Genomic DNA, 26,285 nt, shown 5'->3' with positions numbered 1-26,285 from the left:
TGCACTTTCGTCGTAAAGGGACGGAAAGAATCACGCCGCCGCACCAGATCAACAATTCAAAAGCACAGAATATTTTTATTTTAGAAAGCTACCTTTCATTCAACACTTCATACTTCGCGTTGATTATTTGGTGTATTTTCCCCGGCTTGAATTTTGAACTAAAATTATTAATACATTGCGCAAAAATGTATCATTTTTTTCGAAACCCCATTGCGATGAAGAAGTTTGAAATTTGACTCAAAAGCGCTTACAGCCTTACTCTGTAATGGTGCCCTGCGACGTCACCCTCGGGTTCGGCGAAGTTCTAGCATCAAGATGTCGATACATGCGAAAGAAAGGCGCCACGGCTCAGAAGATTTAAGTTGAAAAAGCATAAGTACACCTTGCCGCATGGTATCTCGTTCAAATTTCTTTGGATGGTTTTGAACGGTCCCTAGCGGTTCCAACCAGTGTAAAAGAGTAAAAAGTGCGGTCGCGTTCTACTCCACAGCAGTGAGATCACGTTCAGTGAGATTGTAGCCCCACGAGGTCCTTAGAGTATGGGTGAATCGTCCGGTGTATGTCAGCAGTGTCGAACACTGTCAAAAACTTCGTTCTGATGCTCACCAAACTGTCAACTGTCTTTTTCGACCGAAGAACGCGTGGGAATCAACGCCCTAAGGGAAGGGCTGGTTTCATTGACCCCTTTCGTGGCATATATTGAGGATTTTTCGTGTCAGTTCTGGGCGGCGGTGTGTTTGAAAGGTTTTCCTCGCCCACCCATAAGAAAACTGCGTGATTTAAACGTTCGGTGTTGCTCTTCTGACCTCCAACGCAGAGGCGCCAAAAGAATGTGGATAAGAGGGGACACGTACACGATGGTGCTGGACACAACTGTGGTGAGATTTGGTGCCGACGTGATATCATTGACCTACGTCACACCTCACCTGAATTTCTGAGCTGTGGCCTTTTTTTTTTTTTTCACGTGTATGGAACCTTGCTGTTTGATGCCTCGCCATGGTTGAAGGTGGCGCGCTGTGCGCTGCGCTTTTGCACCCTTACAGAGGAAGGTCGTAGGCGCCTTTGACCTTCAGACTTAGTGTCTCAATGGGAGGCAGTTACAGGGTTTCAAAAAAAGTTATCCCTTGCTTTTTGTGTAGTATATTTCTGAAATTTCTCAAAACTTTCACAATTTTTTCACTTCTTTTCAAGCTGCGCTCACAACCAAGCAGTACACTCACTCCTTTTTGATTTCTCTTGCATTTCAATCAAACTGTCAATAAACTTTCACGAACACATTTTTCACATTTCCCTCTTTTCATTTTCAGCATTTCATCTTATTTTACTACCACACTAAAAATCATAGAAACTATACGTTCCCACTCTATATTTATCTTGTTTTTTGTCTTTTTTAAAATCAGTGTTGCTTGATCTATAAATTACTCTCTCTCTACATTTCAAGAGCTCGTTTCCAAAAACGTAATCCACTTTAATTCACTTTGAATTAACATGATTCCTAATTTGGTTTGGAAAAAGTCATTGAAATAATTTGAACAGATTTTGATAATTGTATGTTATTCATTTAATTCCAGTTGTTTAGTGTTGATTAGACTATACGATATTTCAGCAATTTGTGTTCATAATGTATCAGTCACAATTTATTACCCGGTAGCAGCAATAATATTTTCAAGTAATTTATGAATATAACAATTACTTCTATATAAGTAAATAATGCTCAGTGTTTGTTATCAATGAAATAATTTACATTACTATTAGCCATTATATCCTTTTATTTTCATTCAGAGTAGCCCCAGGGCATATTACATACGGATTTTAAACTTATTTTGCAAGCATGACACACTGTGAAATCTCTGCCAGATATTATACCGACTTTTCAATAACACTACCAGTATCTTTTGTGTATTATGTTATCATGTAATAAATTCTTGCTTTTACTTAACATTGTGATTTAATATTTATAATATCCATTTCCTAATCATTCAACCATCTACACAACTACATTCATTGAACTTATCTTCATTATAAATAATACTTTTCCTTGTATTGAATTATGTTCATTGTATGCTATTTTCACTTCTGTCTGTGACTATCTTTAAAATAATAATTTTGCTTATGCTCAAATTTTATAGTAAAAAATCTGCCAAATCATCTAGTATGGTAGCAAGAATCCTACCTAGACATAGATTACAAGCGTCTACAGAAAATAAAAAAATTGGTATGGTTGTAACAACTGCTCCTACAAAAATAATATGTTGCTCTTGGGGAGAGTTCACTCTGAAATACAATTTGAGCAACTACATTCAGATGTTTTGGTCTTGCTAACGTCGGCCACCAAACAATGTGGCATGAAGTGTTAGATGGAGCTTCCGTTTTTGTAACGTACTGCACTGTCTCTCTCTCTCTCTCTTTATTGTTTTACTTATTATTTTTTCATTAAGTCCAGAGTAGTCTGGCAACTGGCTTAACTACTGTATCTCACACTCGTGTACACTAGAATACTTGTTGTAGATAACATTTTTACTGGTAGTTAAATAATGCAATATGGGTCATATTATATATGGTACTGAAATCTTTTAACTATTAAAGGATTTGGCATTTCAAAAACAAATTAAAATTTCTGTTACACCTCTGTCAATTAAGATTCAACGAACTTCCAAAACTTTGTCAAAGTTGATCATTAAAATTTTTTTAGTAGAAGGTAATTGTTAGCAGCTGTAATCATTTTAGATATGTCATAATTTCCGAACTTTGTAAAGGTAATTAGGATACTTTACATAAGGATACTATTCTTATATGTACTTGTGTTTCATGTATTTCTTCAAACAAACTTCTGGTCTAAACAATTTCTAAAGCTGTGAAAAGGGACATTTGTGTTTGCACAGAAATCAGAAGTCTTTATTTCACATCATTACTGTTAGCTATTAGACGTCAACAGCTGGATAAAGTCCTCTTCTGAATTATACATACATTACAGTCTTCAGCTGTAAGCTATCTTATTGCTTCTGTAGGTTTTCTTATGTCTCTCATTAGGTCCGCATCACGGTTTTTTCTTATCTCTTAACATTCATCAAAGAACTTCCTTTGTATATTTTACATTCATTACATGTGAAGACAACCTACATTTCTCTTATATTGTGGGCATAATTGTCCCTTTCTGTCCACTCTATTCCCTGATACAATTTTTTGTTTTCTATGCATTTCTCCCATTAATTCTCAATATGAATCTCTCTCCTGTCTACTGAGGAATCCTCAGTTCTTACACTAAAAGTCAATCTCATTTCTTCAAGTGAAAACCCATAATACACACTGACTGTAAACTTTTCTACTCAGACAGATAAGCAGAAATGCGTTGAAAACATTATTTTATTTACCAAAACCTCTCCAAGCTAACTTTGCTCATGTGTACAATTTTTTTTGTCCACCCACTCGTTGTTTCTGCTGCCCTAAGTATATAAACTCATCAACTGTGTTTTTGTTGATAATTTGCATCATTTAATTTTCGATAAGTCCGTGTACAATTTTTTTTAGTTTAAGTACCACAGATTTTCAGGACTGCATCTGCTCTGTTACATTCTTCCAATCGTTTTGTTATTTACAAGCAGAAGTGGCAAACAGTGCCACTACATCCACAAAGCGATGTTTGTTCAGGCAAGTTCATTTACCTCATATTCCATCTTTGTTCTCTAACTTAAAAAAACTGCCTCTATGACGTCTTGGGATAGTTTTGTTGATATTAAATGTCTTGACCTGACTTCTCTTTCAATTGTCCGTTTGTCACTATCTAGATGAAGTCCAATGAACCCCGAGCAAGGCCATCAAGACTTTAAGGAAGACAGTCACTATCTTCATCAAAGTCTTGATGGTCTTGCACAGGAATTCTTGAGAGACAGTCAGCATCTTGGTGTTCTTCCACTTTTGTACACTGTGGCAATTTCATACTATTAAAGATGTAGTGACCATCTGGGGTGTCGTCCTGTTGGATCCTTAAGACCTGTCAACCGACAAAGTGAATGATGGTCTGTAACAACTGTGAATGGCCTTCCATAGAGATACTGTCGAAATTTGCAACGTGGCCGAGATCACAGCAAGACATTCTCGTTCTGTAGTTGAGTAGTTTCTCTCGGCTTTTGTAAGTGTCCTAGAAGCATGGGCTGTAACCTTCTCTTTTCCATCCGAAATTTGCACCAGAATAGCACCGATCCCATACCCACTCGCATCTGTGTGTAGTTATGTAGGTGCTCTCTCTTGATACAGACCAAGTACAGGGTCACTCATCAGAGCTTTCCGCAGTACATCGAAAGAACCTTGTTGAGCACCAACCCAGATAAATTTAGCATCAGCTTTTAACAACTCTTGGATTGTCCTGGGTTTGATTCAAAATGATAAACTACGGTAATAAGAATAAAATCCGAGGAAGCTTCTCACATCTCTAATACTTTTAGCAATAGGAAATTCCGGTATAGATCTCATCTTTCTGGGTCTGGCCACGCACCCTAATTTGGCACAAGGTGTCCAAGTATTTTGATTTCTTTTGCTCCAAAGAGACACTCTCTTGGATTAAGTTTCAGTCCGCCTTGTTGGAGACACCTAAGAACGGATCTCAGTCTTTTTACGTGTTCATCGAATGTCTCTGAGAACAATTTATTGTCATCTAAATAACAAAGACACATCGTCCACTTCAGGCGACTTAGATGATAATCATTCGTTGAAAAGTTGCTGGTGCATTACACAAACTAAACGGCATTACCTTAAACTCATACAGGCCCTCAGGGGTGATGAATGCAGTTTTCTCACGATCAACCTCATCTGCTTCGACTTGCCAATACCAAGAGTACATGTCCATGGTTAAGAAAAGCTTTGATCCGTTTGGAAAGAGATGGCTACCAATGATTCCTAAACACACGCGCTTAAATGTTCTACTGAAATTCCATGACACACCCGAGGCCGGACATTTAGGATTTATTAAGACATACGATAGGATCCACAAGAGTTTTCTGGCCAGGTTTGTTCAGCACTTCCACATACAAAAGCGCGGAGCGAACTCGGCGTCGAACTCTTCAACTCCACACGTAACATCAGACAACTGTTTTACAACCTTGTAAGGTCCAAAGTAGCGCCTGAGGAGCCTCTCAGATGCCAACCTTCCGAACGGGAGGGAAGATCCAGGCGAGGTCACCAGGCTGGTAGACAACAAGGTGGTGGCTCGCGTCATACCTTCGCGATTGTTTTCTTGAGCCTGCAGCGTGCGGAGTCGAGCTGACTGCTGTGCTTCCTCGGCTCTGGTTAACACCTGGCCGATGTAGTCGTCGTCCACGTCATCAGGATGTAACGGAAACTCAGTGTCCATCGTCGTAGTCGCCTCACGCCCATGCACCAGGAAAAATGGCGTAAATACTGTGGTGTCTTGTTTGGCGGTGTTGTAGGCAAACGTCATGAAAGTTAGCATCTCATCCCAGTTGCTCTGCTCAGCATTGACGAAAATTGATAGCACGTCGGCCAAGGCGTTCAGTAAGTCTGTTAGTTTGTGGATGGTAGTCAGTCGACATGTGATGAGTAATGTTGCTCCGACGGTTTTTCTCTGTCCCAAGATTCGATTGAAAAACTTTCCCTCGATCCGCAATTAACGACGCTGGGGCACGTGTTTTAATACAATCTTTTTTTAATCGTCTTCCACGATGAATTTGGCTACCTCGGATGCTTCGGCTGTTTGCAAGGTTTTTGTAATGGCGTAGCGTGTCAGATAATCAGTGCAAACAACAATCTACCTATTGCACTAGCAGACCTTGGAAATCGTCCGAGGAGGTCAATCACAACACGCTGGAAAGGCCTTTAGGCTGGTGGAACTGGTGTGAGTCGGCCAGGTGGTTTCTGAGGAACTGTCTTTTTTCCTCTGGCACTCTCGACAGTACGACACATAGTGACGGACGGTCCTAAATAAACCTGGCTAGAAAAATCTCTTGCGACTCTTATCGTATGTCTTAATAAATCCTAAATGTCCTGCCTCAGGTGTGTCATGGAATTTCTGTAGAACATCTAGGCGTATGTGCTTAGGAATCACTGGTAGCTACCTCTTTCCAAACGTATCAAAGTTTTTCTAGCAAAGTAATCCATTAACTACCTTAAATTGTCCTTTCACATCCTCAGACCGATTTAAGGAAAGCATATTTTGAGATATCTTGGCGTCCTGCTTCTGCTCAGCAGAGAGATTCTGGAGTGCAGCGAGACATTCACTATCTTCATCAAAGTCTTGATGGCCTTGCACAGGGTTTCTTGAGAGACAGTCGGCATCTTGGTGTTTCCTTCCTCGGCATCGCAGGTTTCTATGTCGCTCAGCTGTTCGGCAATTAATGGCTCAGCGTTTGCTACGCACATGCGTCTTAGAAGTATCTGCGGTTCTCAGCGACAGTTAACTATCCACAATTTACCGAATCCGTGCTTAAACAAGACTACAGAGGCTGGGATGACCAAGTTATTGTTCAGTGGTATACTTCTCTTGCATGCCACTACAAGATCCATGGGTTGACGCATGGCATGACACATGACAGTTACCTTTATAGCGCTGACCGCAATGATCACTGCATCTAGCACACACAGTATCCACACACTCGGATGCGCATCTTCCTGTCCACAGTGTCTCATCTCGTCTAGCATAATCTTCGAGCGATTACAATCTATAATTGCCTGAGAAGGTTTCAAAAAGTCCCATCCGAGAATGACGTCATGACTACACTTTTGTAAGACGATGAATTCTAAGGGCTCTGTATGGCCACTTATACCCACACGAATGACACATCTTCCTGTAGGTTTTACATATTTCCCATTAGCCACCTTCAGCAGAGATGTTTTGCTGTCGACGAATACGGTTTTCTGCAACTGGCGATGGTACTTCTCCGAAATGACTGAATATGATGCTCCAGAGTCCACAAGAGCTTGGGCTCGTTGGCCATCCTTGAGGATATCAACGTAATTTCCTATCATTTTTGTAGTGATCGACGGCGGAGGATTTTTCTCTTCGGTGGCCTCACCTCCAAGGAAGGTTGCACCCTTTAGTTTTCCAGGTTGCGGCGGCTAGGTGTTCGGCTGGAGCTTCTAAACGACGATGGAGACCTAGATCGGCGTGCTGGGGAGCGTCCTCTCGAGCGGGTAGCTTGCGGCGATGGTGACCTAAGTCATCCTGCACCCACACCTTCTTGTTTATCTTCGTCGTCCCGGAGTTGGCGTCGGCTAAGATCGGTCTGCTGTCTTCTGGTGTGGGTGTCATCAAACATCCGCCGCCTTTCTCGACAATAGCGCAGCACATGTCCCGGTCGTCCGCAATGGAAACATACTGGTTGGTTATTCTGGGTGCTCCAGACGTCAGTCTTCCTTGGTGCCCAAACAGGTTCCTCATGCGGATTGCACGAACGTAACTCCGCCTGGGTCTCGACCTTTTCACCTTTTATAAGGGAAATGAAGGAGGAGATTGGGTTCAATGTCTGTTCCACTTCCTTCCTTATGACCTCTTGAAGCGTCTCACATTTTTCCTCGCCGTACAATCCAAGTGCCTTTTGAACTTCCTCTCTCACTGTCTGACTAAGAACACTTGTGACATTAGTTCCTTCCTCCATCACGAAGATCGATACGACGTTAGGAAGCCGTTCAAACTTCTTGGGTGTAATTCTTTTTTGATGCATTTTCTCGATATACTGGCACCATTGTATGAAGCCGTCTACTGTCAAAACCTCCTTCTGGAATAGGGCTTGATACATGTCCTCAGCAATACCCTTATATTCCTCTTTCATTCTAGGATCCACTATTTTACACAGCTCCAAGATGTCTTGAATGTAGGACGCTGTAGTTTCTCCTAGACGATGTGCCCTGCAGTTTAATTTATCTTCAGCCTTGGACTTCTGTCGTTGTGTGTCGCCGAAATACTTGCGCAGTTCCACCTGGAATACTTCACAGCTTGTGAACTTATCCTAGTTGTTCTCATACCATTGCTTGACAGTGCCCTCCAAGTAGTAAAATAAGTTAGCCCAATACACGGTGTCATCCCATTTGTTAAATTTGGCTATACGCTCATATACCTTCAGCCACTTGTTTGGATCTTGGCCATCGTCACCAGATAACCCGAAAGGATGTGTCATGTGGTGGCACACGGTTGCTGTCATCGTAACGTCCTCTTCTTCTTCTGTCGCCGATGGATTGCGATCTGTTGAATATGGCTCGAATTCGGGTTTTTCGCCACGTAAACTGCGGCTCTGTCGTGGCTTGATGAAAGCCACTGTGTCGTCGATAATGTGCGTTATCACAAATTCCAATACCCGGCGCCTCCACCAGAATAGTGTGACGTAGAAGAAGGTGTAATTAGATGAACGACGAACATTAACTTGACTTAACGAAGGTTTATTCAACACTTGCACATACAAGAGCGCGGAGCGAACTGCCTCCGGCCAGAGCACATACGGTACATACATAATTGCAGAACATTCTAGTACAATGATTCTTGTAATTTGTGGATACTTCTAGAATGTACTCGAACCGAATATAGAAAATAAAATTTGGCAGTTCAGGTGAGTTGAATTCGCGACTCTTCATGCAACAGTCGAGTATCATAACCACTACCCTACACTGCCTATGGTACTCAATTTCTTCTGCGAGAATATACTAACTGTTGTGTTGTTCCTTCACACTCCGGTAGAATGTTGTATTTACAAATCTGGTCTCAATGATTAATTGTAGCTTTAAAAAATTCAGCGTTACATAATGTTGTGCGAAGCTTATCTAATATAAGCCGATCTCTCTGATTATAATACCTGTATGTGTGACACTGAATAACTTGCTCTATGGAGGGACCCGGTAGTTGTGTGTGCGTGTGTGTGTTATTTTTGGTGTAGTTATAACGTGTGACGAAATACAAAATAAAAGAGTCAGACCAAGGATACGGGACACACACACATCAAGAAAGATAGTCGGACAAGGACTGACAAATTCAGTGGTAGTTTGACAACGGCGAACGGTTTTGGCGTGACGTTGAGCTCTCTGATTGGAGGAAACCAGCGACAATGCGTGAAGCGCAAACTGTCAACTAATTTTGATCTCTTCCCGCATGAACCCTCATGTATCTTTCCAATATCATAATTTGGAAGTCATTCTGTGAGTCACTCATAATAAATTTGGTCCAGAGTATTGGGGACTTTGACCCACCATGCTGTTTACACAATTATATTCACCTGATACTTTACATAAAATATTATAGTTCTTTTGCTTTCCGTTCGTATTTTGTATCACTCTTTTATTATTGTACTGCTTCCTACTTATTTAATATATGTAGACTGCCAACTGACAAAGTCTGTATCTTACCTTTGAGTTTTATTAGTCTAATGTCTGTAGTTATATAAAATCACAATAGCTGAGTTTCTTGTTGCAGACAGCGGTACAGTTGGTAAGACAGTTTTCAGTTTCACTGACTTTGCGCCCTTGCAGCACTTTTTGTTTTAAGATACATAGTTGAAGTAGTAGAATAGCCATTGTCTACTTTTTTTGTCAAAATATCCTTCTTCCTAAAAGTAAACGATATTGTGGAAAGACTTATCCTCAATTATAATTTCCCCTCACAAAATTTAGAAATAAGCCCTCTAGCTATGATTTTCCAACTTTCCTTGGAATATTAAATCGTCTTATGTCACTTTATGAGTGATTAACCAACTGTAACAGACAGATTTTGTTTTTAGTTTTAAATTCTTACAGATGCCAAGTTTGATGACTCTTTTTTTGCTTCTAGGAACGAAATTGATTCAATATAAGCCGTGTATGTTTCATAGAATTTCTTTGTTTTGTCAACAGTTTCATCCTTTAACTCCACCATCAGGCAATAATTGCCCAGTGATAGTATTGTGAATTGAACTGTAGCTAACGAGATAAATAAATGTTGTAGTACTTTAAAACAGTCTGTTGTGTTTCAAATTATTTCTTCATTTCTAAACTGAATTTTCTGAATGAATACCGTTATTGATATAGTGTCGGATAATGACCAGGTCGGTGTTTGTGCTGACATTCTACTCCCCCATGACGGTGGCCAGCAAGCTGAGCGTAAACCCGTTCCTGTCAGTAGCGGCACAGGGCATGGCGCAGTTTGTGGCCTACTTCGTGGTCAACTGCTGGGCGTCCCGCTTTGGACGCCGTTGGTCTGCCGTCGCAGCACCCCTGTTGGCCGGCATTGCCAGTTGTGCCACGTTCTACATGCTGACAGGTTAGTCACACACGATCTGCTAGCAAAGCATAGCCTCATACCAGATTCACGTTGTTTCACTACAGATACAGTTAGCGGACGTCCATTAATTACGTGACTTTTTTTTTCTAAATTTGGACTCCCCCCTCCGAAGTTTCGCCTTTACTCAGGTATTGTTTCATTTAGAAAGTGTGTTAAACTGTGTTTTAAGAAGTGATTAAAACCACTTTATTTTAAACATGCCAATGATGAGTAGTATTCAGATGGACAGACAGAAAGAGACAGATGGATAAAAGGTCCTTGAAGAAAATAGTATTAAACTTTTTGACAGATCCCTGTAAAACTGACCTTTTATTGATGTGGTATATTAAATGTCACTGAATCTTTACCTATTTTGCAGATGAAAGACAAAATTGTTTGTATTTGCTTTTGAATCTTATCATTATGTAGCTTTTCAGTCTCTCAGTTTAAATGATCACTAATAGAGTTCAGGAAGGTCAAACTTCGATTAGCTCCTTTCCATAAAAATTAACTTCCTGCTTGCTTCTGTGTTGCGACTTGTTGGCATACTGCTTAACGTATAAACTGTCAAAGTTTTGATACAAATCCATGTTGAACATAACTCTTTCTGTGCTACAACAATCTAAAAACACATTGGTTGGTAACGGACCACTTTTACCAGTAATTGATTAGATGTGACCCAGGACATCACTAGTTTTACAGTTCCACTCATTAACAGCCAAATAAATTGCTTATGTGCTCATTGACGGGTTCTCTTCAAGGCGATGCAGTATGGACTCTTCTTGTTCAGGAGTACGACGTCTCCTTGGAGCACCACAATCACGAATGCTGATCCTGAAGGTACCCTTTCTCGAAGCCATTGTGTAATTGTGGCGAAAATGGTATGAAGTGGAGTCAGGCGTTGGAGAAACGATCCTAATAAAGGCGACGAGCAGCTCTTGCATCACCGTGAGCTTCGCCATTCAGAAGGCTCATGTAGTTGTATTCTGTAAACGTGTACTCAACCATGTTGCTCTAACACTCACAGACACGTGAATGAAGCTTGGACCAGGTGATAGAGGTAAGACAGACGTCAAATGACATAGGCCGGTCCGAAATAATCTCCCCCCCTCCCCCCCCCCCTCCCGCACCATTACTATCCAATTGCATACCTACCTAGCAAACATGTTTTCAAACAGCTTTTGCACGGAAAGGTAAGTTTCCGGACATATTGGGTGGCACACGAAATGTGTTACCATTTTGTTTTTGAATATAAACTTTATTGTCAATACAATCTGAAAGGAACATTTACTACAATGAAGAGCCGTCCATGGAAATTTGTTCTGACTCAGCACATGCCCAATATGTCCACCATTTCGTTTCTTAACTTCCTTCAAACGAACACTGAAGTTAATGATTACCCTACGGCACATGTCTTCCGTAATTTCACTGCAGGCTTGAAGAACAAGTCTTCTGAGCTCCATTAAATCACGTGGACGTTTCGGGAAAATTTTTTCCATTAGGTACCCCCAGAGAAAAAAGTCACATGGATTGAGGTCTGGACTATTGCGGGGCCAATTTTGTGCGTCATTGAAGCGACTTGTAAACCTGGGTGAAATGATCCGCATGTCGAAATGCTCGTGTAAAAACTCCAACACAGTGTTTGCAGTATGTGGCCTTGCTCCATCTTGCATGAATCACTGCGTGTTGAAGGGCACGGCAGTAGCAAGAAGCTGTGGAATTTAATTGAGCTCAGAAGCCTTATTCTTGAAGCTTGCAGTGAAATTACGGAAGACATGTGCCGTAGGGTAATCACTAACTTCAGTGTTCGTTTGAAGGAATTTAGGAAACGAAATAGTGGACATATTGCGCATGTGCTGAGTTAGAACAAATCTCCATGAACGGCTCTTCATTGTAGTAAATGTTCCTTTCAGATTGTATTGACAACAAAGTTTATATTCAAAAACAGAATGGTAACACATTTCGTGCGCCACCGTGTAGGTTTCTATTCAAAATAAATCCTAGAAGTTTGCAATCGGAATTTCCGGACACATGTACGCATTGCAGAATATCACGACTGACTGACTGACTGACTGACTGACTAACTGACACAGAGTGATTTCAACCGGTACAGCAGAGAACTAACTGAATGAAAATCGGGGAAACCCAGACACCACATGTGTAAAGCATCCAGTCCTCTTCAGAGAAGCTCTAAAGACTAGCAGGCACTTTAATTTTCTCTACGCTCAGGATAATATTTTAAAGCAAAACGTTATTCATTAAAATAATGTATATTCGTTTCCTTAAACGAAATTTCGTCAGATTTTGCCGGAGGACCCTCCATTTTGAGCTCACGTGATTAATGGACGTCTCCTTCCCCCGAAAAAGTTTTTTTTTTTTTTTTTTTTTTTATGAAAGCCACAGTTGCCATTGAATGCATACGCCAGATATATGACCAAAGTGAGAACATTACTACTTCTTCCTTCTTCTTTCTTTCTTCGTTTGGGTCATCTAAAGACCACGCACAAATTTAAATGCTTATTTCTTTGTAGTTCTTTCTTTTTCCTCCAGTATTCTCTCATATTTTCACTATGTATCCTTTTTCTCTCCTCAGACAATTTTGACCCTGTCTTCTTCTCCTTCTTGCCTTGGAATCCTTCCATTTCTAACACTTTCCTCTTGAAAATCTCTCTTTCTGTTGCATCTTTTTCACTTATGTTGTTTCTTTCCTAACTTCTTGAATCCAGGCTGTTGTTGACTTCTTGTGCCAAAGATATTTAAAAATCTGTTTGGTTAACCTATTGCTGTTCATTCTGTATAAGCGACCAAAAAATAGCGGTTGCCTCTTTCGTAGTCTTTCATTTATGTTTTCTATGTTGCCATAAACTTCTTCATTGCTTCTTAATTTCCATACCGTTGTATTTTTTGGGGGTCCAAGTATTTTTCGAATGATTTTTCTTTCTAGGACTTCAAGTTTGTGTAATTTGTAGTTCAGTACTAAACATTCACTTGCATAAAGACATTCTGGTTTTACTACTGTGTTGTAGTGCTGTATATTCACATTTTTAGACAGACACCTTTTGTTGTAGACATTCCTAGTTATTCCATAAGCTCTCTCCAATTTATGTACTCTTTCTTCTATAGTGAATTTTCTAGGCCATTTTCTTGGATAATTTCTCCCAAACATTTAAATTTATTTACCCTCTTTATCTGGCCAACATCTGTTGCTAGGGATTCCGGAGCATTTTTTACATTTGTCATAAGTTTTTTTATACAGATATTCTTAAACCTGCTTTGTTGGCTATTTCTTTTAAGAGATTGTTTTGTATTCCAACATTTGTTAGGTTTCCAGAAAGAATGGCAAAATCATCCACAAATGCTAAACAGTGAATTTCAATACCTTTGTTTTTAGTTCCCAGTCTGATGGGTGATAACTTCTTTTAGTTTTTGTTTCCATTCTCTTACTATTTTCTCTAATACGCAGTTAAAGAGGAGTGGAGACAGGCAGTCACCTTGCCTTACACCTGTTTTAATGTTGAATGGCTTCGATATTTCACCCAGAAATTTCACTTTTGATTTGATGTCTGTGAGCGTTGCATAATTTTGTCTTTATGAGTGACTTACAATCGGTACATACTCAAAGTCACTGTGTTATGGAACTATTCGGATGATCAAGGGTTTTTATTGAAAATTCATGCTTCTAAATTCAACTAGTATATCTCTATTTGTACTTTTTCCACATAAAGCTGATATTTGCAGAAATCCCGAAAAACACACTTTTAGACCATTAAAAGGGTGTGACAACGAAATTTGTTTTCTAAATGGAAACAAAACATCTGAAATTAGTTCAAAAACATGTTGGAAGTAGTCTGTGAGCATCGTAAAGCATTATAACTAAAATTGCGCCATTTCTCTACATTAAAAATCAAATAATTATTTTCTGCATTCAGTAAAGTAGGGCTCACAATATCATTGTCAAATTTGTCAGGTCTAGAAAACAGATAACGAAATAGTTCATAAGAGTTCGCAAGAAACCTAACTGTAAACTATGCCCTACAAACTGCATTTCGGGATCATTGTATACTACTGCAGCACTTAGTCTAGTGTTTTACACAGAAATTAATTTCAAAGCAAAATAGCTTTTAATGTGAATGGCTAGCGACAAATTTTGTGACTCTTCTTGATTGTTCAGGTACAGTGTGAAATTAATGACCCATGTGACAATAATGATTGGAATCTGTATCTGGGAAGTAATTTGATGTTCTCGTTAATACATTTGAATGTTTGGTCAAACATTTATCAGCACTGCACTTTCTGCACAGTCGATGTTGGCAGATCGGCGCTCGTGGTGGTATTAACGGTGATTGAGCTTGGAGCAACATGCAGCGGTGGCATGACGGACTTGCAGAGTATTGAGCTGCACCCCACCTGCCTGCGCCAAATCGCAGTCGCAGTGGAATGGACAGTCGCGGGAATCGCCCTGTGTGCCCTGCCCTACTTAACCTTAATGGTATGTAGAGTGAGGAAAACTGTTGGCTGTGTTTATTTCTCTTATTTTCACTCAGGGCCGTACCAAGTCGATTGTGAGATAACCTTTGACAAGGATGTAGGCAGAGGAAGCGTAGAAAAAGACTGTGCACATCCTGTGGGTTTCTAGAAAAAGTCCACGACTGATTTATTTTTTGGCAGTTGTGTTTCCACCAACATATTCATTTTTGAAATTAATTGCTGTGAGGGAGAACAACAACAACAACTGTGATGATAGATTTCAAATGAAGAAATCGTAACAGCTGCATCACAACTACTTATTAATCGCTATTAGTTTATGACATAGTCACATCTTAAGGTAGCAGACTGTTGACCTTTGTGTTCATAAAGTCCTTAAAATCTCCCCATATATGTCCGGGGTCATCTGTGTGGTTCCACTGGCTATTTTATCAAAGTCGTTTGCATACTTTATGACGACATTTTTGTGCAGAAATGTCAGTAGCTTGTTACCTGAAGTTCTGACTATAATAAAACCAGTTGTGACTATTGCGGTTCCCATCATTTGGAACATTTATTTTCATGAAACCTGTAAAATGTGTTATTTCTGAGAGTGGACAAAATACAGGAAGTAAGTTTTCCAGAGGAGCGATAGCGTATAGGTGGGATAAAAAATTAACAATAATGTAGATAGCACTCAGGAAGGGGTGCGCTGGGGCGGTTCTGCAAGATTGTAGGATCACTTCAATGCAGTTCTGTTTGAAGTGTTTATTACCCAATAATAGCTGTGTTTAACTTAATAAAATGGTTCAAATGGCTCTGAGCACTATGGGACTTAACATCTGAGGTCATCACTCCCCCAGAACTACTTAAACCTAACTAACCTAAGGACATCACACACACATCCATGCCCGAGGCAGGATTCGAACCTGCGACCGTAGCGGTCGCGTGGTTCCAGACTGAAGCGCCTAGAACCGCTCGGTCACACCAGCCGGCTTTAACTTAATAAAATCCATATAATTCATCCTTTACCTCGCACAAAATCTACGTAATCAGGTAAACCATTATTTGATTAGATATTCCCGAAAACGGCTACTATCAGCAACGACCAAACTATTTAATTTTATCTTAATCTACGATAACTACTATTGAACTGACTGGTTGTAACAGCTGGTTATTTACAAATTTTATACACCTTTTTATGATATCATCAATCGAGGCATTTAAACAGTGCTCACAGAGGAAGGATGTAAACTACTACAGTAACGAAGACAAAGGACTCGACGTTCAAGAGACGCTTTGATTCTGTTGAGATGGTACCTACATGGATTGGGTAGTGATATTGGAATGGACACAGTTATGTAGGTAAGGCACGTTGTAATTGTGGGTAAAATGTTGGCATGAGAGGGTGGGGTGCAGTTAGTTTGAGTAGGCACTGGCCGTTCTCCCACACTGACAACAGTATACAGTAGAAACATTATTACATGTAAGGGGAACTTTCAGCGTGAACTTCACGTACAAATCTATTAGCATTATTAGGAAATTTAATATATTAATGTTCATTATATCATATACATATGTTCTATTTGATGAATGACACAAAAAATTTGACAGGTAAAATTTTTTGGCTTATTATTTTTGTGATACATTGAATTTTCATAAACATGGGTATTGTGCATTATTTTCATTTGTAATGGGTCTGTAATTAATGATGGTCCAAAGGATTTGTGTAAGACTCATCAATAGGTAGTTGAAGACTTGATTGCATTTAATTTATGGATGATAGCAAAACATAAAAACCAGTTTTACTTTATCCCGATAACTAAAAGTTATCGTCTAAGGCTAAATCAGAATTCGTAGTAACAGTATTCCTCTATTTTTTCAAAACAACATTTTACTAGTTATATTGTACTAAGATTTGAATCATTATTTGGCAATGACCAAGGAAAAAAATTTGTGTTCATATTAATAATATATGTAAGAATGAATACTGCATCAGTTTAAATAATCTGTAAAAGGTTATAACATAGTAAATAAATAAATATTACGGTTTGTATTGGAGTACTGATAAACATATACTGTAAGATGACTGTTTTCTTTGGACATGTGTAAGAAGTAAAAATAGTCAAACATGATGATTGTAATAAGCACATTTTAAATAATGTGTAAGGTTTTATTATCTTTTGACATATTTACCGCTATCAAGGCAACCATATGCTTTAATTCAACATCATAACAGTATATACAATTCTTGATTTTAAACCTATGTGTTATTTAAAGTACTGTGGTCATACACTGTCACTCCACCTATAGCTGCAACAAGAAGGAATGAACCATTCCAGTACTACATATTACCTGAGTTGTTGGCAAAGAGGAGAGAAGGGGGAGGTGCCATAGCCTGAAGCAAGAACCTGTTCATTGCTGTGGTCTGATACGTAATTTTTAGATTGAATCTTATAGCATAATATAAACCGGTGTGGTCAAATAAATTCCTATTAAACCGTAATGCATTAGACTTCCTGAATAAAATAGATTTCCTGAATAAACTATCCTCTTCACTGGAAGACGAGAGAAATAAAACTTAAAGCATACGAAAATTTGCTTTAACATCTCAACAATACATTGGAGAGAAAGGTAGTTTATCTTTTAGTATGAAAAGAGGAACTATCTATTTCATGAGTTCCAAACATCTGTGAAACAACGTAATTTTTGCAAAGGTTGGGGTTTGTTTATCCTTAACAATATTTTCTCAGTCACAGACTAATTCTCAACTACCTGTAAATTATAGCTATCTTTTAATCACCAGCATGTTTCAATGTGTGATGTTCAATGAACCGTTGTACCAATATGGCTTCTCGTCTCGTACCATTGGTCACGAATATTACCTGCGGAACACACAATAAACAATGGCTCTGTAAACTTTCCCGGCGTAGTAAATGATGATATTTATGCCGGGTCTTCAGCCGGGACATGACGTCATACTGACACATTATTCCGGCGGTCCATCTGGCTGTCATCTACAGGTGAGTAAGCCGTCGCCCTAATTCGCCGAAACTGAAATCAAACCACAGCTTTATGCATCGATCGATCGATGAGTGGAGCAACGTCTCCACACCCATTTGTTTCAGCCAGAAAAAATCTGTGGTTGCGGACCATCGTTTTGCTGAAGGACATCAAATATTGTAGGATGAGACACAAGTAGTTGCCCCTGCTTCGTGTTACTGGGACTGTGTAGTGAAAGAAGCTATTGAAATCCGGCATCGTGAAAATATTATAAACAAGAGATGAGGGGTATCGTTTAAGTAAGATTTGGAACCCTGTTTTGTTTGACATTAAAAAACAACGGTCTTTGTGTCTGTGATAAAAAAGTGTCAACAGTGTTTGATATTCGAGTTTCCATCACCAGTTCGCTGTCCTGCGTTGCAGTAGAAGGCAGATGCGATCGCGTACGAAGTGGCGGCGAAGTGGGCCGCCGAAATATTGTGTCAAGATGAGTTTATACTCTGGCTGGAGACACGATATGAATGTCAGACTGTGTTTCTTAGTGCCAAATCCCGGTGAATTGTTATAAACCATGTTGCTGAAACTATAGTGACGTTAAATTACGTACTCGCATACAGATTGATACAGTAAGTATGAAAATGAATAGATCCGCATTGTGGTGGCTAATTAACAAAAAGACATTATCAGATAAAAGTGATGACTGTGATGAAGACTGAATATCTTTGTTACGCATTGGCATAGACTGATCTCAGAATTTGTCCATAGGACAGATGACAATATTGATCTTGAAGAAAAAATGTTCCTGTAAATTCGTAGATGTATGTGTGTTTTGGCAATGCATGTCGCTGGAATGAGTCCACCTTATATATGTTACACTGCCATTATTTATCTAACAATAGACTTGCTGCAAGGTTTCTGTGTTTCTTTCATTATTCTGAGATAATCCATGGAGTTGATCCCAATAAGCCGGCTGTTGTGGACGAGCAGTTCTAGGCGCTTCAGTCTGGAACCGCGTGACCGATACGGTCGCAGGATCGAATCCTGCCTCGGGCATGAATGTGTGTGATGTTCTTAGGTTAGTTAGGTTTAAGTAGTTCTAGGGGACTGATGACCTCAGATGTTAAGTCCCGTAGTGCTCAGAGCCATTTGAACCATTTCTTGCTCCCAATATATTAGTACTGACTCAAAGATCCCAAATACAATGTCCCCCCTCATTAAGCCATTAAAATGTTCCTATTACGGTGTTTGTGGTATAGACGACTAATATAGCATTGTCAAATAGGCCATGCCATCAGTGAATTCAATTTCATGCCTACGCTTAGCAAGTTTAGTAGAGGCGTTGCATTTCGAACGGTACGTACATGGGCAATATTGACTGTGTCAACCCTTGCTCAAGCCTCCAGTACAGATCTCAGATGGACTGCACTCCAAAAATATTTATCCCATTGTTTACGATGGATTTTTCCCTTACATAAAAGCTCATCTGACCAGATTCTAACATTTCCATTTTTGAGTTGGTCAGTTTAGTTGCGTCATGCTACAAGAACTTTCTTATATAGTTGGCATAAATAAAGTATAATATCCCAGAGAATTGACGATGGACGATGGTGTATAAGAACTTCATAATGAATAAAATCTCTGTACTTCAGATTCCAAGGGAAGGGCGAGTGCAGCCTCCCCCCCCCCCCTTCGGCCCCCCCCCCCTTCCCACCACCACCACCACTCGTTATGGGCGACGCACAGACTCCGTTGGAGCAATGATTTAGAACAACCATTATATGTTGATATTTTTAACACATCGTTAAAAGTTATTGCGACCAAGCTCAGCATACATAAACTCAACTGCGAGAAGTGGATGCTGTCTTTCTCCGTTACGAACCAGACTCAATTTCTACTCTTTTTTACTAAAAAGAAAACTAAAGAATTTGTAATCTCAATTAGTACAACTGTTTTACCCATACCAACTGTTATCTATGCATTAATTCTTTGTGCTAAATCTAAGTACTAATGTACATCAGACAATGTACATTACTTACAGGTAAAATACATTATCATTTGTAATGTATATTATATATTGTACATCCGTTTAATGTAGTAAATATATGTACTAATCACTGATGTTACATCCTTTATACTGAAGAACTGGACGTGCTGTCTTTTCCTTTTAATTTTTAATTCACAGGAAACTAGATAATAATAGTTATCTATGCTAAATACTGTTGTGGTGATTATAATACTTTTCTTATTGGCATGAATAGCTCACTGTGTTTGTTCTGTATTAAATGGGAAGCCATTTAAATGTATGCCATCAAAGTGGACTGAGATTGCTCCAGAAAAGCTACACGTAATTAGGCAGGTTCCATGGATTTCTATAAGAAACTTGTTCGTCAGTTTATTTACGTGAAACTTTTTTGTGTATTTTAGCGTATTATTATCTTTCACAATTTTAGTATATCATTATTTTTCACATTTCTTCCTTTTCAGGACGATAAGCGGCTGCCTTTCGCTATTATCGCTGGTCTCAATTTCCTGGCAGCTTCTAGCGTGTCATTCCTGCCGGAGTCTGCGATGCAGAAGTTGCCTGAAACATTGGAAGACGCCGCAACATTTGGGAAAGGGCAACGGTATTGGAGCTGGAAACCCGTGCCACCTCCAGAATACATAAGAGAATAAAGCAGTGGTGAGAAGAACAAACTTACCAACATTTTCTAATCGCTGTTTGCTTCTCGTCAAAGGAAACCACAGGTGCTACCACACTCGCAACTATAGTGTTTACGAGTCGAGTTACCAAATCAGCTTGTTAGAACATTTTTAGATCCTTAATATACAGATTGCTGGACCTGTCAGCTAAGAGCCTTTATTAAAAAAAGACTGGATTGTACTTAAAGCGCATTTCATGTAGAGTGCACACTGATAAAAGTACATAAAATCATTTCCCTTGTTTGGAGCATCTCGTTGATCGTCCATCACAACAGCGGTGTTCCTGGATGGCATGACTGCTTAAGTGCTTAAGAATACAAAACAAGCCTATGATCTGCTGTACTGTGATCCATCTATCCACTGTTATAGTGAAAGGTAAGACATATTTATCAGCGACGTCCAGAGGTTGTGGAATATAACACTTCGGATATTAGTACAAAGACACGATTGTCGATAAAGCACCAGAATATGCCAGAATTATACACTATAGTGTTCCACATCTCTGGCCCACGTAGAATCTACTGAGATCTCGTGTCTTGATCATCTTGCGCGTGAATGTCACTTAGATGGCCAGTACTAAGCCTCATAATAGCACCGTAATGGCCACAGGTGTTTCACCTCTAGAAGTTAACTTTTACATATCTTCAAGATGGGTACTTCATCTAGTTTGCTTACTCATCAGTTTTAGTTACGCATTAGTTTACCTCGTTTAGTTACTATGGTGTCACACAAGCTTACTTCGACCTTTCAATAAGAACGTTGAACAGAGGAGACATATAAAAATATTTTCATATTATATGGTATCGCTTCTTAGACCTACTGAAGATTATTGACGGTCCTAAACAGAGTGCTGAGGTTTTGATGCTCTGTATTATTAAACTTCCTGGCACATTAAAACTGTGTGCCCGACCGAGACTCGAACTCGGGACCTTTGCCTTTCGCGGGCAAGTACTCTACCATCTGAGCTACCGAAGCACGACTCACGCCCGCTACTCACAGCTTTACTTCTACCAGTATCTCGTCTCCTACCTTCCAAACGTTACAGAAGCTATTCTGCGAAACTTACAGAACTAGCACTCCTGAAAGAAAGGATATAGCGGAGACATGGCTTAGCCACAGCCTGGGGGATGTTTCCAGAATGAGATTTTCACTCTGCAGCGGAGTGTGCGCTGATACGAAACTTCCTTGCAGATTAAAACTGTGTGCCCGACCGAGACTCGAACTCGGGACCTTTGCCTTTCGCGGGCAAGTGCTCTACCATCTGAGATACCGAAGCACGACTCACGCCCGGTGCTCACAGCTTTACTTCTGCCAGTATCTCGTCTCCTACCTTCCAAACTTTACAGAAGCTCTTCTTCGAACCTTGCGGAACTAGCACTCCTGAAAGAAAGAATATAGCGGAGACATGGCTTAGCCACAGCCTGGGGGATGTTTCCAGAATGAGATTTTCACTCTGCAGCGGAGTGTGCGCTGATATGAAACTTCCTGGCAGATTAAAACTGTGTGCCCGACCGAGACTCGACCTCGGGACCTTTGCCTTTCGCGGGCAAGTGCTCTACCATCTGAGCTACCGAAGCACGACTCACGCCCGGCCTCACAGCTTTACTTCTGCCAGTATCTCGTCTCCTACCTTCCAAACTTTACAGAAGCTCTCCTGCGAACCCTGCAGAACTAGCACTCCTGAAAGAAAGGATATTGCGGAGACATGGCTTAGCCACAGCCTGGGGGATGTTTCCAGAATGAGATTTTCACTCTGCAGCGGAGTGTGTGCTGATATGAAACTTCCTGGCAGATTAAAACTGTGTGCCCGACCGAGACTCGAACTCGGGACCTTTGCCTTTCGCGGGCAACTGCTCTACCACCTGAGCTACCGAAGCACGACTCATGCCCGGTACTCACAGCTTTACTTCTGCCAGTATCTCTTCTCCTACCTTCCAAACTTTACAGAAGCTATTCTGCGAAACTTACACACATTAAAAAGTTTTGCATCCCGACGGTTCCCAGAACTCCTGAAGATAGACATTGACTGTGTATATTGTATCACAGACACAGTCCCTTTGACTGTTCAGAGATGTCACTAAACCCGCCCAAAATTGTAATCTACCATGCATGAGCAGTACCTATTAGACGGAGGGTTCCGGCAGCCGATCAGTTCCAGTCATTCAACCAAGAAGAAGGTACATTGCTCGTGTTGTCTGTAGTTCAACCGTGCCTAGACGGTCAGTACCGCGGTTTGATAGCGTCCGCATTGTTACTTTGTGCCAGGAAGGGCTCTCATCACGGGAAGTGTCCAGGCGTCTCGGAGTGAAGTAAAGCGACGTTGTTCGGACATGGAGGAGATACAGAGGAGAGGAACTTGTCGTGACATGCCTCGCTCAGTCCGTCCAAGGGCTACTACTGCAGTGGATGACCTCTGCCTACGGTTATGTTGAATAATGCTTTTCATGCAGCCGCAGGACGTCGTGTTATGACTCAAACTGATCGCAATAGTCTGCATGATGCCCAGCTTCACTCCCGACGTCCATGGCGAGGTCCATCTTTGCACCAGCGTGGTACAGGTGTGCTCAACAACATGTCGAACGGATCGCTCGTGATTGGCATCACGTTCCTTTCACCGATGAATCTCGCGTATGCCTTCACCCAGACAATCGTCGGAGACGTATTTGGAGGCAACCCGGTCAGGCTGAACGCCTTAGATACACTGTCCGGCGAGTGCAGCAAGGTGAAGGTTCCCCGCTGTTTTGGGGTAGCATAATAAGGGACCGATGTACGCCGCTGGCGCATTGAAGGCGCCGTAACGGATTTTGGATTCGTGCAACCAAATCGGCTGCATATTGGCGAGGCAGAGCAATAAAAAGGGCGGGAATGGTGTTTATGTTGATCTCTATTCCAGTTTTCTGTACAGGTTCTGGAACTCTCGGAACCGAGGTGAAGCAAAACATTTTTTTGATGTGTGTATAAAGACTACATGAATCTGGCCCCTTATGGAAAATCCAGCAGTTGAGAACAAGAATATACATATAGTTGCGAGGAATGCCTTCTTCTTGCACAGCAAACTTCTTTGGCTCATCTTGCATGAACCTAAGTAACTTCAATCACACGTGCTTCACACACCGACGAAAAAAAATCCCTACACTAAGAAATAATTAATAAAGAATAATGAAATTTCGGCAATACATTCGCCTAGGTAAATATTTAAGTAATTAATGTTGCATGCTCACAGGGTACTCTAAGTACGAGAAAAGCCCCATTGCAGATGTGAAATGCTGGTACATTAATAACCGGTGCAACCGCCAGAACGTTGAATGCAATTATGCAGACGTTCATGAATTGTGTCGTACAAGTGCCAGATGTCAGTTTGTTAGTCGCAGTTCCATGCAGTTGATCGGGAAATACAGGGACGGTTAGTGCTGATTGTCGTCCAATGATGTGCCATATTTGAGCGATTGGAGACAGAACTGGAGGGCGGGCAGGCCAAGGCAACGTGTTGACACTCTGTAGAACATGTTGGCTTACAACAACGGTATACTGGCGAGCGTTATCGTGTTGGAAATAAAGCCTGGAATGCTGTTCATGAATGGCAACACAACAGGTCGAATCATCTTACAGACATACAAATTTGCACTCAGGATGCACGGGATAACTACGAGAGTGCTCCCGCTGTCATAAGAAACCGCAGACCAGACCATAACTCCAGGTGTAGGTCCAGTGCATCTAGGCGCAGACGAACTGGCAGCAGGCGCTCACCTGGCCTCTTCCTAGCCAACACATGGCCTCCTCCTAGCCAACACATGGCCATTACTGACACCGAAGCAGAACTAGGTTTCATCAGAAAACACAACAGACCTCAACCCTGCCCTCCAATGAGCTCGCTTTGGACACCAATGAAGTTGCATATGGCTCTGAGCACTATGGGACTTAACATCTGAGGTCATCGGTCCCCTAGAACTTAGAACTACTTAAACCTAACTAACCTAAGGACATCACACATATCCATGCCCGAGGCAGGATTCGAACCTGCGACCGTAGCAGCCGCGTGGTTCCGGACTGGAGCGCCTAGAACCACACGGCCACAGCAACCGGCAATGAAGTTGCAAATGGCGGTGGTTGCGGTCAGTAGAATGCACGCTACGGCTGTCTGGCTCGAAGCTATCCTTGAATTACCCAATTTCTAACAGTTCATTGTGTCACTGCGGTGGTAACTGCTCTTCAGATTGCTGCTGCGATGCAGTACGATGTGCCAGAGCCATACGACGAACACGAAGATAATCTTCCCTGTCGGTTGTGACACTTGGATGTCCGGAGCCCGGTCTTCTTGGACCGTACATTCCCGTGACCACTGCTGCCATCAATCGTGCACGATGGCTACGTCCCTGCCAATTGTTTCTTCAGTATTACAGAAGGAACATCCAGCTTCTCGTAGTCCAGTGACACGACCTGGTTCAAACTCAGTTAGCTGCTGATACTGACATCTCAGTCGACTTCAAGGCATTCCTGACTAACATCAACACTCTATGTCCAGTCTGAAAGGTCGCTAACCCTCGGGACCGTTTCGGCGCAGCAAACCTGATTTGCCTCCTCATGGTGGTGTTACTAGCATCAATCTTGTGCGAGTGGCGCGAAATTTGATTAGATTCCATCTGTCACATGTAGAAACACGTTTACCATCTTACGTTTATCTCGCACAATTTCTGCTTGGTGTTGAGATTTTTTTCCGTCAGTGCAGAAACAAGAGCGGCTCATAAACTTTCCCTTAACACAAGAAAACATTAAATATTTTATCGTTTCGTTAGCACTAAAAGTTCTTGTAGGGACGTCTGTCACAGATATGCACTCTTTTGTGCCAATATAAAAGTACTAGAAAGCGAGGTCTCTGCCACAGGCATCCGTAGCTAAATGGAAGTGACCTGCTTGCACGCTAGCCTCAAACTCTTCACAGGTCAATATCTTTAAAACAGAATCATTAGGCATCATTTATTAAAATGATGTACAACAAAATATATTCAGCTTTTGCTTGCATAGAAGGCGTGGCACTGATATAAACTTCTGAACGTAATGTAACCTAACGAAGTAGATGATTACTAACTAATCTAACTAATTTTCATTGTGGACTGCAGATTAGTATGCTTAAGTTGAGTCTGTCAGCAAGTGAACACTTCGACTATCAGTGTTTTTTATGCTCGACACTTGGCGTAAACTGTCGGCTCTAAAGATAACTTGTAGGTAACTATAGAACTGCAGGAACTGGGATGATAACTGAACGGACTGGGCGATAATTGCGTGATAACTTGCTGAGCGTCGTCGTGCAGTTACTTAAATCATGTGCTGGGCGTATGAATATCACTCTCTGAACTATTTGGCGGATGCATCAAATAGTTCCGAATTTCAGCACTCTCTGTTGAGGAAGACGTAACTATTGGCGGATAAGTGGTCTATGTGAATGTTTCGTGTGGAAATATAAAGTAATTACTGGTACGAACGCCATCTAGGAGGCGAATGACCGTAGTACTTGGGGCGTTCAGCAAGTAATGCATCAAATATTTTTCCTGAAACTAGGCTGGTTTTATTCAGGATTCAGATACACCATATTATTCCCCCGATATTTTAGTTACAAAACATATTGCACGTTAATTACAGATTCATATTCTGAATACTGAAAAATAGTGCACGCTTTATTCCATGCATTGTAATCTTTGCTGCCAATACGTTCAGAAAGCAAGTGGACGGGTGACTTTACGCACGTGCACAGAAATTAAAAGTAGGCGTTCGGATTCTGGGGCCTACAGCAATGTGCGAAGGATGAGTTGGAGCACCCTGAAACCTGGCTTAAACAAGCAACAAATAAAATTAAACTCAAAAATATAAACTATTTGGCAACTTTCAACGT

At 40.9% G+C, this 26,285-nt stretch overlaps 1 protein-coding gene across 1 annotated transcript in view; it reads left to right on the top strand.

Annotated features, from left to right (window-relative positions):
• LOC124606106 (solute carrier family 22 member 1-like) overlaps nt 1-20,371 on the top strand; it is a 130,919-nt gene extending 110,548 nt beyond the window's left edge. The window contains exons 7-9 of the mRNA XM_047138071.1: nt 10,017-10,231; nt 14,533-14,720; nt 20,183-20,371. Of these exons, the coding sequence (XP_046994027.1) occupies nt 10,017-10,231; nt 14,533-14,720; nt 20,183-20,371 (592 nt within the window). The remainder of the gene's footprint in view (nt 1-10,016; nt 10,232-14,532; nt 14,721-20,182) is intronic.
• The last annotated feature ends 5,914 nt before the right edge of the window (nt 20,372-26,285 follow it).

The sequence above is a fragment of the Schistocerca americana genome, chromosome 3 (genome assembly GCF_021461395.2).
Source record: "Schistocerca americana isolate TAMUIC-IGC-003095 chromosome 3, iqSchAmer2.1, whole genome shotgun sequence".
Classification (NCBI taxonomy): domain Eukaryota; kingdom Metazoa; phylum Arthropoda; class Insecta; order Orthoptera; family Acrididae; genus Schistocerca; species Schistocerca americana.
The sequence above is the reverse complement of the archived record's forward strand: the minus strand, read 5'-3'. Positions and strand labels throughout refer to the sequence as shown.